At 35.4% G+C, this 13368-nt stretch overlaps 1 protein-coding gene across 7 annotated transcripts in view; it reads left to right on the forward strand.

Moving 5' to 3' along the window:
* The window catches only part of ZNF292 (zinc finger protein 292), a 111216-nt gene that overhangs the window by 74776 nt on the left and 23072 nt on the right, over positions 1 to 13368 (forward strand). For 6 of the 7 annotated variants that reach the window (XM_063724895.1, XM_024248683.3, XM_054557833.2 and 3 more), the window contains one exon: positions 8078 to 8280. In XM_063724895.1, the coding sequence (XP_063580965.1) occupies positions 8078 to 8280 (203 nt within the window). Of the gene's footprint in view, positions 1 to 8077; positions 8281 to 13368 lie in introns of those variants that run through there. The other variant, XM_054557838.2, reaches the window with a different exon arrangement.

A 13368-nucleotide genomic window follows, 5' to 3' on the forward strand; every position in this document is an offset into this window, starting at 1 on the left:
ACAGTTCTTTGTATATTTTGGGTACAAGTTCTTTTTCAGATATGTGTTTTGCAAATCTTTTCTTTCCCTCTTGTGAAAGAATCCTCTTGTGGCTTGTCCTTTCTCTTAAGAGCAACTTACAGAGCATGAAGTTTTACATTTTCATGAAGTCCAACTTCCCAGTTTTTTCTTCCATGGATCATGCTTTTGGTATTTTATCTAAAATCTCATCGCCAAATCCAAAGCCATATAGATTTTTCTATGGTCTTTTCTAGAAATTTTATAGTTTCGCATTTTACATATGGGTATATGATCCATTTTGAGATGAATTTCTGTGAAAAGTGTAACTTATGTTTAGTGAATTCATCTTGGCTTTTACTCGTCTCACTTCTTTTTCTGAACAATCACAACCCATCTTTTTTAATATAATTAATTTTTAAACTTATTCAGGATTACATCTGTTGCCGTTTCTACAATTTTGCAAGAAGTACCATCAGCCCTGTTTCGAAAATTACATTTTGCCATCTGTTTTCACTTATTCTATGGTTTGTTCTACTCTTAAATCTTAAGCTTATCAAAGAAGTAGAGTAGTAAGAGTAGAAGAAATATACTTTTCTCTGCTATCATAAATAGTACATAATCAAACCCAAGTAGCAGACTTTCCCAAGAAGGTCTCACCATGCTCGGTTTTATTGTTCTCAGCATTTTTGGTGAGTTAGGTGTCATCTTGGGTTTTACTTTTATTAACATTTTGCATAGGTTGTTAGCACCAGGTGTCTGACACTCAATGGTGCATCCTTGGTCTTAAACCTGTTTTTCCTTCTTTTTATGTATTATTTTAAAATCTAAGCTCTAAGACAACTCCCTATTATAGTCACACTGAATTTTTTAGGCACTTTCCCTCTACTTCTATATTGGGTTAATTTGCAATTGCATAAATTGCATTTTTGTCAGCTTGCCAGTCCTTTCTTGCATCTTCAGCACTGCAGTTCTCTTTTTTCCCCCCAGAACTCTTTTGTTTTCAAAGGAAATTTCTAAAGCTTAAGATTTTCCATGGTACTTATAAATCATTCATGGTTTTGTGGGAAATAAGCCCTTATTTTAGTAATAAACTTTGCATTTTAAAGTGAAAATGGAAAAATTGCTCTTAGTTTGCTAGATATTAGCATACCTAAGATGCAATAATATTTTAGCGGGAGAGGCGATGGGAGGAGAGAGCTAGCGATAACTAATGTTGCCCAGGTAAATAGGGTGAGGTCAGATCTGATTACATGCAGATTATACCCTACTATTTTATAATTAAATATAAGTATTTAATTATATGACCCAAAGTTTTCAGTTTTACTAAAAAGGATTTTTAAACGCACTCTTTGGTTTCTTAAACCTCCTAGACAAGGACATTATTTTTTAGTGTGTGTATATATATATACACTTTTTTTTTTTTTTCTGAGACGGAGTCTTCCTCTGTCGCCCAAGCTGGAGTGCAGTGTGTGATCTTGCCTCACTGCAACCTCCGCCTCCTGGGTTCAAGCAATTCTCCTCCCTTAGCCTCCCAAGTAGCGAGGACTACAGGCATGCGCCACCATGCCCAGCTAATTTTTTATATTTTTAGTGGAGACGGGGTTTCACTATGTTGGCCAGGCTGGTCTCAAACTCCTGACCTCAGGTGATCCACCTGCCTTGGCCTCCCAGAGTGCTAGGATTACAAACGTATGCCACCATGCCTGGCCTTAATGGGTATATTTTATAATGTTACATGGAAAAATCTGTCAGAATTTAGTTAAATCTAATCATAATTAAATCTTATTTTATGCAAAAATTGTAGCATACTAAGTTCATCTATGATATGAAATACTTTCTAATCTTTGAAAGTTAATTATATTTCCTGAAAATGTAACATCTTTCTTCAGGAAAGGGTAAGAGGTGGGGTCAAGGTTGATTATCCCTAATTGGTCATTTGGGAGTTACCATGAGCAGTAGTCTCAATCCTGGCTATAATTAGAATTACCTGGAGAGGTTTTAGATAGACCAGTGCCAGGGCCCTACCTCATATCAATTAAATTAGACTCTCTGAGCAACCAATATTCTAGAACTTGAAGCATTGTGTTTTATTAAATGTCTTAATTTGGATTTTTTTTTGACCAACAATGCTGAATTGTGTTTTTTTAATATATTTTTAATTGTGGTAAAAAAAAAACACACACAAGATAAAATGTACCGTCTTAACTATTTTTAAGTTTGGTAATGTCAAATACATTCACATTGTTGTAAACATATTTCAGAACTTTTCCATCTTGAACCCCAGGGTGAAAACTATACCCATTAAACAACAACTCCCCTTTTCCCTTACCCCTCAGCCCCTGTAACCACTACCCTACTTTTTGTTTCTATAATTCTGAGTACTTTAGATACCTTATATAAACAGTATCATACCATATTTTTCTTTTTATGACTGACTTATTTCACTTAGCATAGTGTCCTCAAGATTCATCCGTGTGGTAGCATGTGAAAGGATTTCCTTCCTTTTTAATGCTGAATAATATTCCATTGTATGTTTATACCACATTTTGTTTATTCATTTATCTGTCATAGTTGGACATTTGGATTGTTTCCACCTCTTGGTAATTGTGAGTAGTGCTACTATAAACATGGGCATACAAACGCTTCTTCAAGACCCTGCTTTCAGTTCTTCTGGGTATAACCAGAAGTGGGATAGCTGGATCGTATGGTAGCTATATTTTAAATTTTTTGAGGAACTTCTGTACTGTTTTCCATAGAGGGTACATCATTTTACAGTCCTAACAGTATTGTACGAAGGTTCCAGTTAATCCACATCCTCACCAACACTTGTTTTCTGTTTTTTTCGTAGTAGTCATCCTACTGGGTATGAGGTGATATCTCATTGTGGTTTGCATTTGCAGTTCTCTGATGATTTGTGATGTTTCATATGCTTGTTGGCCATTCGTATGTTATCTTTTGAGAAATATCTATTCAAGTTATTAGTCCATATTTTAATTGGATTTTTTTGTTGTTGTTGAGTTAAAGGAGCTCTTTATATATTCTTGATATTAATCCCTTATCAGACATATGATTTGCAAATATTTTCTCTCATTCCTTTTCACTCTGGTGAAAAGGTTGCCTTTTTAACTCTGGTGAAAAGGTTGCCTTTTTACTCTGTTGATTGTGTCCTTTGCACAAAAGTTTTTAAGTGTGATGTAGTTTTATTTTTGCTTTTGTTGCCTATGACACGTTTGGTGTCATAGCCCAGAAATCATTGCCAGTCCATTGTCATAAAGCTTTTCTGTATGGTTTCTTCTAGGAGTTCTGTAATTTTGGATTTTTCATCTAAGTCTTTAATCCGTTTTGAGTTAATGTTTGTATATGGTGCAGGAATAGGGTCCAGCTAAATTCTTTTGCATCTAGGTATCTAATTTTTCCAGCACCATTTGTTGAAGAGACTGTTCTTTCCCCATTGAGTCACCTTGGCACCCTTGTCAAAGATCATTTGACCATATATGATAGGGTTTATTTCTGGACTCTTTTCTATTGCATTGGTCCACATGTCTGTCTTTATGCCACTATCATCAGTGTTTGATTACTTGAGCTCTGTAATACATCTTGAGTCAGGAAGTGTGAGACCTTCAACTTTGTTGTTCTTTGTCAGTTATTTTGGCTTAAAGATTCTATATGAATTTTAGGATGCATTTTTCTATTTCTGCAAAAAAAAAAATGCCATTGAGATTTTCATAGAGATTGTGTTAAGTCTATAGATTGCTTTGCCTAATATGGATATCTTAATAATATTAAGTCATCATCCATGAACACAAGATACCTTTCCAATTATTTATGCATTTCATTTCTTTTAACAATGTTTTATAATCTTTAGTCTACAGGTCTTTCGCCTCCTCCTTGGTTAGCTTTATTCTTATTTTATTGTTTTTGTTGCAATTGTAAATGGAATTATTTTCTTAATTTCCTTTTTGAACTGTTCATTGTTAGTGTATAGATGCAACTGATATTTATGTGTAGATTTTTATATCTTGCAACTTTACCAAATTTGTTTATTAGTTGCAGTAGTTTTTAAATGGGATCTTTAGGGCTTTCTACATACAAGATCATGTCATCTGCTAACAGATGATTTTACTTCTTTTCGATCTCGATGTCTTTTATTTTTCTTGCCTAATTGCTGAATTGTTTCTTTCTTTCTTTCTTTCTTTTCTTTTTTGAGACGGAGTTTTTGCTCTTGTTGCCCAAGCTGGAGTGCAATGGCACAATCTCGGCTCACTGCAACCTCCGCCTCCCGGGTTCAAGCAATTCTCCTGCCTCAGCCTCCTGAGTAGCTGGGATTACAGGCATGCGCCTCCACGCCCGGCTAATTTTGTATTTTTAGTAGAGACACGGTTTCTCCATGTTGGTGAGGCTGGTCTCGAACTCTCGACCTCAGGTGATCCACCTGCCTTGGCCTCCCAAAGTGCTGGGATTACAGGTGTGAGCCACCGCGTCTGGCCTAATTGCTGAATTATTTCTAAGAGAGAATACAAATTAAGTATTTTTAAAAAGGATAAGTGATCCTTGCTTTGAAAGCAGGGGAAAGCCACTAGAAGGTTTTAAACAGGGAAGACAATCAAGTGTGTGCTTTAAAGTAATACCAGAAGCACCCTGGATTCTAGTGAAGTGATGGAGGTGGTAAGAGTAGATGGAGAAGACTAGCAGATTGCTAGGAAATAGTCTGATTAGTGATTTGGGCTGGGCTGGGTTGGGTTGGGTTGGGGGAGCAATGTGGAAGTGGAGATGAAGAAGAGTTAATGGAATTGAGTATTTAGGCATTGGAAGTGACACAACTAGGTGATAGATTGATGTCTGGGTGAAAAGGAGGTAGGAGAGAGCATTTTTCAGGCAGACTCCTAGGTTTCTACCTTCAGCACAACTGAATAGATGGAAATGTGGAGATGACACATAATGTGGTGTAGAGATTTTGTATGCTGAGTTTGAGATGCTTTTGAAACAGCTTCTCAAAGATGCTGCAAAGGAAATCATGTGCAAATCTGGGCATGAGAATAAGAACCCAGTAAATGAGTTGACCCCACTTTAGGGGGAATCTAGGACCTGGTGTAACCTGTGGTACATAGTACACAATTAATTCTTGTGTAATTATTTATCACAGAAAGTCAACTCATATTTTGTATTTAATTATCTTTAATGTAGGAATTAGTAGTTTCCTTTTAATATTATGAAAGTGACATGGCCAGGCGTGGGGGCTCATGCCTGTAATCCCAGCACTTTGGGAGGCTGAGGCGGGCGGATCATGAGGTCAGGATATCAAGACTATCCTGGCGAACACAGTGAAACCCCGTCTCTACTAAAAGTACAAAAAAATTAGCCGGGCATGGTGGCGGGTGCCTGTAGTCTCAGCTACTCGGGAGGCTGAGGCAGGAGAATGGCATGAACCCGGGAGGCAGAGCTTGCAGTGAGCCGAGATATCGCCACTGCACTCCAACCTGGGTGACAGAGAGAGACTCCGTCTCAAAAAAAAAAGTGACATAGGAAGAAGACTTTTTTACATTTTTAATCAAATTGGCTAAATATCATTTATTTATATTGCCATGTGAAGTAGTGTTATCTATGTCACATAGCTCTCTTGATAGATCCAAATATAGTAAAGCCTGCTTTTCTGTTGAAGTCTGTGAATATAGAGAAAACATAAAAAGGTGACACATGAGTTAAATTATAAATATTTTATACTTTGTGGGATGCTAGTGGGAAAAGCAGGCTAGGGAGTGAAATTTGATATATCTAAGCTACTCAAAGATAAGTCTGAGAAGCATGAAAACAGTCTTTGTTGCAATATTGTAACATTATAAGGAAAAACATCTTGGATTGCAGAGAAATAGAGAAAAATGCAGAGAAGTGGGAAAAAAAAAGTAGTGAAGAAGTAGAGGAAGAGAAGTGAGCTTTCAATAGGACTTGAGTGTAATCCAGTTTTGATCCATTTGAATCATGAACTTCAGAATATATAATTGTCTTCCTTTAAAGGCTAATGCTACTTCACAGGTTTTTACTGCTGTAAGGTGCCATTCCAATGAGAAGTAGACCCAGTAGTCGAATAGAAAAAAAAAAAAAATTATTTTTCTTATCTCACACTGTATAAAGCTAGAAGGCAGAAGATTCATTCTACTCCTAGCTATGTCATTAACTGGCTTTATGTCCCTAGGAAGTCACTTGCCTTCTCTGAGCCTCAGTTTACTCATCTGCCAAATGATGGAACAGACAAAATGATCTATAAATTTCCTTCTACTCAAATATTCTGTGTATTTTTGAAATCCATTTTGCCCTAAGTGTGGCAGTGGTTTCCCATCATTAGGATACAAACAAAAGCCTATGGCTTTGAAATTTGCAATATTAATATTTTCTACATTGATTTAATGCAGAAATTACACAATTTGTCGTTCTAACTTAAATGCTGCTATTTGAGAATGTAGGGCCTATTTGAGATTGGGACCATCAGTTTTGTGAAATACTTCCCACCTTTAAGTTATTTCTTCACCATGATCTTTTAGAGTCTGTTGATTATGACTTTTTTGTGAGAATATTTGCAATAATTCCCAGACTTTGTATCTCTAGAGTTTCCTTTGGAGAAAATTGTTGAATTAGGAAACTAAAGCTCTTTATAGCCGGAATAACTTTATTATAACTTTGTTTTTTAATCTCATATTTAAAATCTTTTGCTTTGGCAGTGAACTAAACTGTAACTGCAATATAATTGTCCTAATAGGATAATGCAATATTAGAAAAGTAATGCCCTTTATCTCATAAAGACATGTAGTCAGAGGCACCAGAAACATATGCTTTATTTATCTGTGCTTACCCTTTATGCCTTTTGATTTAGGGTAATGTAAAGAATAGAGGGTAGCAGGTGAGAAGGTCTAGACTTCAAGAAAAGGATTAGATTTGAGATCTTGTGTTCTATTGCTTATATGTTTATGGTTTTAATACTGACGAGCCATGATCATAGCATTTTATAGAAGAATCTTTTCTATAGTGGAGTACAGTTAGATCTAAAAATGAAAGTACTAGAGGGAAACAAAGGATATTACAAGAAGTAAAGAACATCTCTCATTTTCTGTATTCTAACCTGCAAATTACTTACCAGACGTATCTTTCAGTCTGTTAACAAGCAGAGAAGATACTGTGTTTTATTCATGGAGCATTTTAAATGTTATTACTAAAAGCCTTCCCAAGGTTTCAGGCTAGCCATTGTCAAATAAATTTTTAAACATGATTTCTATTCTGGTAAAGAACACTTAGGGAAAAATTTAAATTTGCACTTGTTAAAACTTAAATTCTCCTTCATAAATACAAAAAATAAAAATATTAATTCTTATTTGTAGATGACCAAACAAGCACTAGGGGATAGTCAGAGGTTTGAACAAAGTAGAAATGTTTTATGCATAAGTGACTGTTTTGAGTTTATTCATTGATGTTTTAAAAATAACGACATAAAACCCACAGAAGTTTTATCCTTTGGCAAACTTTTCTCCCATCTTATTTATTTTTCTGTAGATATTTTGATTCATTGTAAAACATCTATTTTTAAAAGTTAGATTTCAGCTTTGTAAAATGAAAAATATACCATCAATATTGAACAAAATATTAGTTGAATCTCTTCTTCTGGAATGTCCCAATAGCTTTTTGTGGTTACTCATCATGTAAGGTTGTAATGCCCTAGCATTACAGATTTTAGGGATGCTAACTGCTGGTGTTGAAGAATAACTGCTATAGGAAAAAAATTTAGTGTAATTTTAATAACATTGACTATTAGCATTTAACACAGAAATATTTTCATCATCAACAAGTTTATTCAGCTCATTCTAAATGGTCCCTTATGTAAGGGCCAAAAGTACTTAACTTTTAAAAGTTAGCAATATAATCTCTTCTTGCTTATAAGGTCAAGTCTTTTGTGATAGCCTTACTAGCAATAATAGAAAATTGAAAAAAAGCATTTTAGTTCCCGTGTTTAAAAAATATTTCTTATAAGTGTTTGTATTGCAAATGAATTATTACCAAATGTTAATAATCTATTATGTCTTGTTTTTTAAAGTGAATGAATTTTTAGCTTTTGAGGGTCCCATCTTGTTGGATATGAGAATTAAACATCTAATCAAAACAAATCAGTTAAGTCAAGCAACTGCTCTAGCAAAGCTGTGTTCTGACCATCCAGAGATTGGCACAAAAGGTAGTTTTAAGCAAACTTACCTTGTCTGTCTTTGTACATCATCACCAAATGAAAAGTTAATCGAAGAGGTGAGTATGTTTTCTTTCATTAGTAATTATTTTTTAAGTTGAGAAATTAATTTTTAATTAGAATGTCTTTGATTTCCTTTTCTCTCAGATAGTGAAGAGATCATTGTCAGTCTTACATTTTTGGTATGTTCTTGAGTGGTGGCAACTTGATTCTAAGTAGCTTTTAGAATTATATGTAAACTGATTGCACCTAGTTCCTGTTTTAAATAATATACATCTTTTAAATGCTTTGGCTAAATTGTGGGAAAGATAGTGGTGGCTTAACAGTTTAGTAAAATATCTGTATTTGTCAGCTTTGGGACTTCAATCTTGTCTGACTTCAAGATACTTGCACATCTTTTAAACTGGCTAATTTAAGTAACTTTATAGAATTTTTCTGACTTATCTCTGGAAATACTTTGAGATAAGTCGTATAAATTCTATATAGAATATATATATGCACATCTATGCTATATATCATTTTGAGTACGTATTTATTTGCCTTTTTAATGTAAAACATTTTCTCTCTGAGACATTGTGTTTTCACTTCTAGTTTGGTATAAAGCATAGTATTCACATATTTGTATAGTTTATGACTACAAAATTCTGAGAATGGAATCATGATCCAAATGGGAATTTTGCAATTTTGCATTTTGAGGGACTTACAATTTCAAAAGGAAGTTGGAAACAGGGTAGGAGAATTAGAAGGTGTTGATCAAGAAACAGGGTGTGTATATTTAAAGAATTTAGATAAAACTATAGTAGATTGGCTGGGTGCTGTGGCTCATGCCTGTAATCCCAGCACTTTGGGAGGCCAAGGAGGGCGGATCACGAGGTCAGGAGTTTGAGACCAGCCTGGCCAACATAGTGAAACACCCCTCTCTACTAAAAATACCAAAGATTAGCTGGCCATGGTGGCAGGCACCTGTAATCCCAGCTACTTGGTAGGCTGAGGCAGGAGAATCGCTTGAACCTTGGAGATGGGGGTTGCAGTGAGCCGAGATCATGCCGCTGCACTCCAGCCTGGGTGACAGTGTGAGACTCTGTCACAAAAAAAAAAAGTTTTTTTTTTTTAAAGAAAACCTATAGTAGGTTGATCAGTGTTCGGAGGGCACTGAATGTGTACAGGTGTCTTATATCTCTAATATACATATCCTTTGACTCCAGAGCAATAGAGAGGAAAACAAAGGGATTGTAGGTGAAACATAAGGATATGTTAAGGGAAAATTTGAGATACAAGACAGAGAAGTAAACTAATAGAGCATGCGTGATCTTCTTAGAGAGGTATTGTCATCAGTCTCAAAGCAGAATAGCCTCATACAGAAAGCTCAGTGCCACATGAGGTTTGTAATGATGATTGTGTGATTTTTTTTTTCCTTGAGAATAGACAAGTAGGAAGGCAAGTGGTAGGCTTGGACCAAGGGATTAGAAATAAACCTGTTGGGTTTCTTATGTGAGGATATTGAGGATACTGGGAAGAGTAATGTCAGACAGTTTGTAGGCTAGATGGAGTAGAACATGGTCTGTAGCCTAGGATACTATATCACTATTAGTTTGGACTTCAACTGGTCTATACATTTTTTTCTTTATTATTTATTTTATTACAGGTAATTGGCCTCTTAATTGCTGTTATATATGAGAGCAAAATAGAAGACTGACATTTTCTTATTCAAAATAACTAGATAAGTTAATTTGCAGATATTTAAAATTTATTGAAATCACCTTTTTCATGTGTTGTAACATTTAAAAAAAAATCATTAGTTATTGTGCTGCTGCATCTCAGATATTTTTCAGTGCCACGAAAACTTTTATTATCAATTCAGTCCCTGCCCTTAAGGTTCATCTGTCCTCCCTTCCCCTTCCACAGATCTGTATTAAGTGAATGATTTTTTCTGTATAAGCATTGGGGGGGATTAGAGGGAGGTGGGATTTAAAGGTGAATAAGGCATAGGCCCTTCACTAAAGAGGCATATCTCCTATTAGGAAACTGACTATCTAAGCATAGAGTTGTTGGGTTAGCTTTGAAGTTGAAGACTGTGAATCTGTGTCTCAAGTAAAAATCCAGTAAAAAAAAAAATCTGTATTTCTAGCTCTCTGAATAATCCAGTCTTGCAATACTGAGCCTAAGTTCCTTCTTGGTTTAATTATCCAGAGTTGAGTAACAGCAGTCCAGCCTACTCTGGGAGATGATCAGGAAAATTCTCTGTGAAGACCCTGGGTACTTCTAATGTCATATGGAACTATTTCCCTCCCCCCACTTCTCATGTTAAGCAGGTAGAATTAAGACTTTTCATGTTCATAAGCAGGGTTCACTAAGGTCTATATACTCTATCCCAGGAAAAAAACTAGATCATATAGTGCAGAATAGGACAGATAGATGTTAAGTCTACACATACATAGCACTACACATATATAGTAACATTACTTTGTTAAAAGTCCCTTGTTACAAAGTAACAATATTACTTTGTTAAAAGTCCTTTTTGCTTAGAGGTTGATTGCTGTTTAATGTTTCTGTTATAAACACATTAGAAACTTATTCATTGTTCCATATGAGATGAGTTAAGATTTATTGTCCCCAACCCAGAGACATTGCCCCCTTTAGAAGAGGTGTGCACCGTGTGCTCTCTCACTTGCCCACCCTTCTCTTTGTCCACTTCATTAATGTACGTTACTTGCCTGGTTCTTACAAGTATTTGAGGTTTGGTTTTGTTTACGTGTTCCTTAGAGGATAGTGGGAATAGACTTTGTTAGGAGTCAGCAATGGCCTGGATTGGTGGTGATCTTTCTGAGGAAATCTTTGTCCAAGTGAGGCAAGGGATTGACTGTTTCCCAGGACCCTTTCAGTGTGATAGAAATAGCAGCTAGTTGATAACCCCATAGGTTGTTTTCTTAAAAAAAAAAAGAAATAGCAGCTAGCCTTGGTAGATGGCAGAGGAATGGGTCTGGGAGAGATGAGTGTTTATCTGGCCTTTCTGGAAGGAATGAACTTTGGTCTGGATTCTTGGTATAGTAGTAAAAAATAAAGTTAGCTGTGTCTAGTTTAGATCCAATATTTCTATTTTTTATCATTAAATATAGAAGTTTAAAAACTAAAACTTTCTATCTTGGATCTCTGTAGCTATCTCATTTCCCTATTTAACACTCCACTAGGTAATTATTATTAAGATTAAAATTTGATATATAATCTTTCTGACATTCTTCTATGCACATACATGCATTTTTAATACTTAAAATTGCATACACCCTCCCTGGTTGCCAGTCCCTGGTTGCCAGTCCCTTTTCCCTCTATTATTGTGGACATGTTTCCATATCATTTTATATAGATCAACCTTATTCTTTCTCATGGCTACATAATTCCATAGTATGGATTTGCAATATCTTTAACCAGATTGGTGGACACTTACTTATATTGTTGCTTTTTACATACATCTGTGTATCCTTGTGGGGAGTATACTGGTAGGGTAAATTTCTGGAAGTGAAATTGCTGGATCAAAGAATCAACACATTTTAAATTGATAGGTTCAAACTATCCTCCAGAAAAGATTATGGCAATTTATGTTTCCAAAAACAATATGTGAAATATCTTCTTAGAGATTATTAGTCTTAAATATTTGCTAGCCCAAGAGTTAATTTTGATTAACTCTTGATTTTATATTTTCTTAGTTATGACAGGTTTAACATTTATTTTCTATATGGAAAGCAATATTATTTTGATAAGCAAATCAATTATTTTTTAAACTGTTTGTTTGTTTGTTTTTTGGAGACACAGTAAGCTTGCTCTGTTGCCCAGGCTGGAGTGCAGTGTGTGATCTCAGCTCATGGCAACCTCTGCCTCCGGGGTTCGATTAATTTTGCCTCAGCCTTCCAAGTAGCTGGGACTACAGGTGCACGCCGCCATGCCTGGCTAATTTTTTGTATTTTAGTAGAGACAGGGTTTTACTGTGTTGCTAAGGCTGGTCTCAAACTCCTGAGCTCAGGCAATCCTCCTGCCTTGGCCTCCCAAAGTGCTAGGATTACACACGTGAGCCACCCCACCCAACTGAAACTGTTTTTGAAATGTGATTACAGCCAATACTTTTTAAAAGTATACTTCGTAAATTCATATAAAATATTGATAGTGTTCTATATTTTTTGAATAGTTGGCATAAAGAGCCATTTTAAAACATACAAATTATTATTTACATCTTTGAAATAATTGTTATGCTTTACAAAGGGACTTTATTCAGCATAATGTATCTTTAGCAAACAGATCCTTCTAATTGGTTTTAAATATTTTATTAAGAGTTCTAAATTTTCTGGTATTTAAATTTTTGCTCATTTGTCAGAGCAATAGAGAATAGTCCCTATATAGGTAATATACTGGTAATCTCTGAATTTTGCTTCTTTGGATTTTTAAATCTTGTTCATTGGTGGCTATGTTTCAGTTTTCATGATTTTAATTAGTAATTTACTACTTTGTATATGACTTCCTTATTCCTACATTCTATTTAATGTCATATTTTTTCAAGACAGCCATCTAGTGGCAAATAAGAGAAATGAAGGATCCCAAGTACACCGTAAAAATTGTTTCATTAGTATGCCTATGAAAAATGAAGTTTGCTGTGTTACTGAATATAGCAGATGTTTCAGTTGGTATGTTGCATGTATATGAAAAAATACACATAGGCAATCACAAATTTATATTTTTAAATATTAAGAGTAAGCTGGGCGGGTGCAGTGGCTCACACCTTAATCCCAGCACTTTGGGACACCGAAGTGGGTGTATCACCTGAGGTCAGGAGTTTGAGACCAGCCTGGGCAACATGGTGAAACCCCGTCTCTACTAAAATAAAAAAATTAGCCAGTCGTAGTGGCACTAGCCTGTAATCCCAGCTACTCAGGAGGCTGAGGCATGAGAATCACTTCAACCTGGGAGGTGGAGGTTGCAGTGAGTCGAGATCGCACCATTGCACTCCAGCCTGGGTGATTGAGCTAGTCTCCATCTCAAAAAAAAAAAAGTAAGCTAATGATAGTAATAACATTGGGGAAGTAAATTTCTTGCCTTATACATAATAGATAAATGTGGTACCATATGAGCACTCAGCAAGAGTGGCTTAGGTTTTAGTTTTT

This window comes from Pongo abelii, chromosome 5 (assembly GCF_028885655.2).
Source record: "Pongo abelii isolate AG06213 chromosome 5, NHGRI_mPonAbe1-v2.0_pri, whole genome shotgun sequence".
In the NCBI taxonomy this organism is placed as follows: Eukaryota; Metazoa; Chordata; class Mammalia; order Primates; family Hominidae; genus Pongo; species Pongo abelii.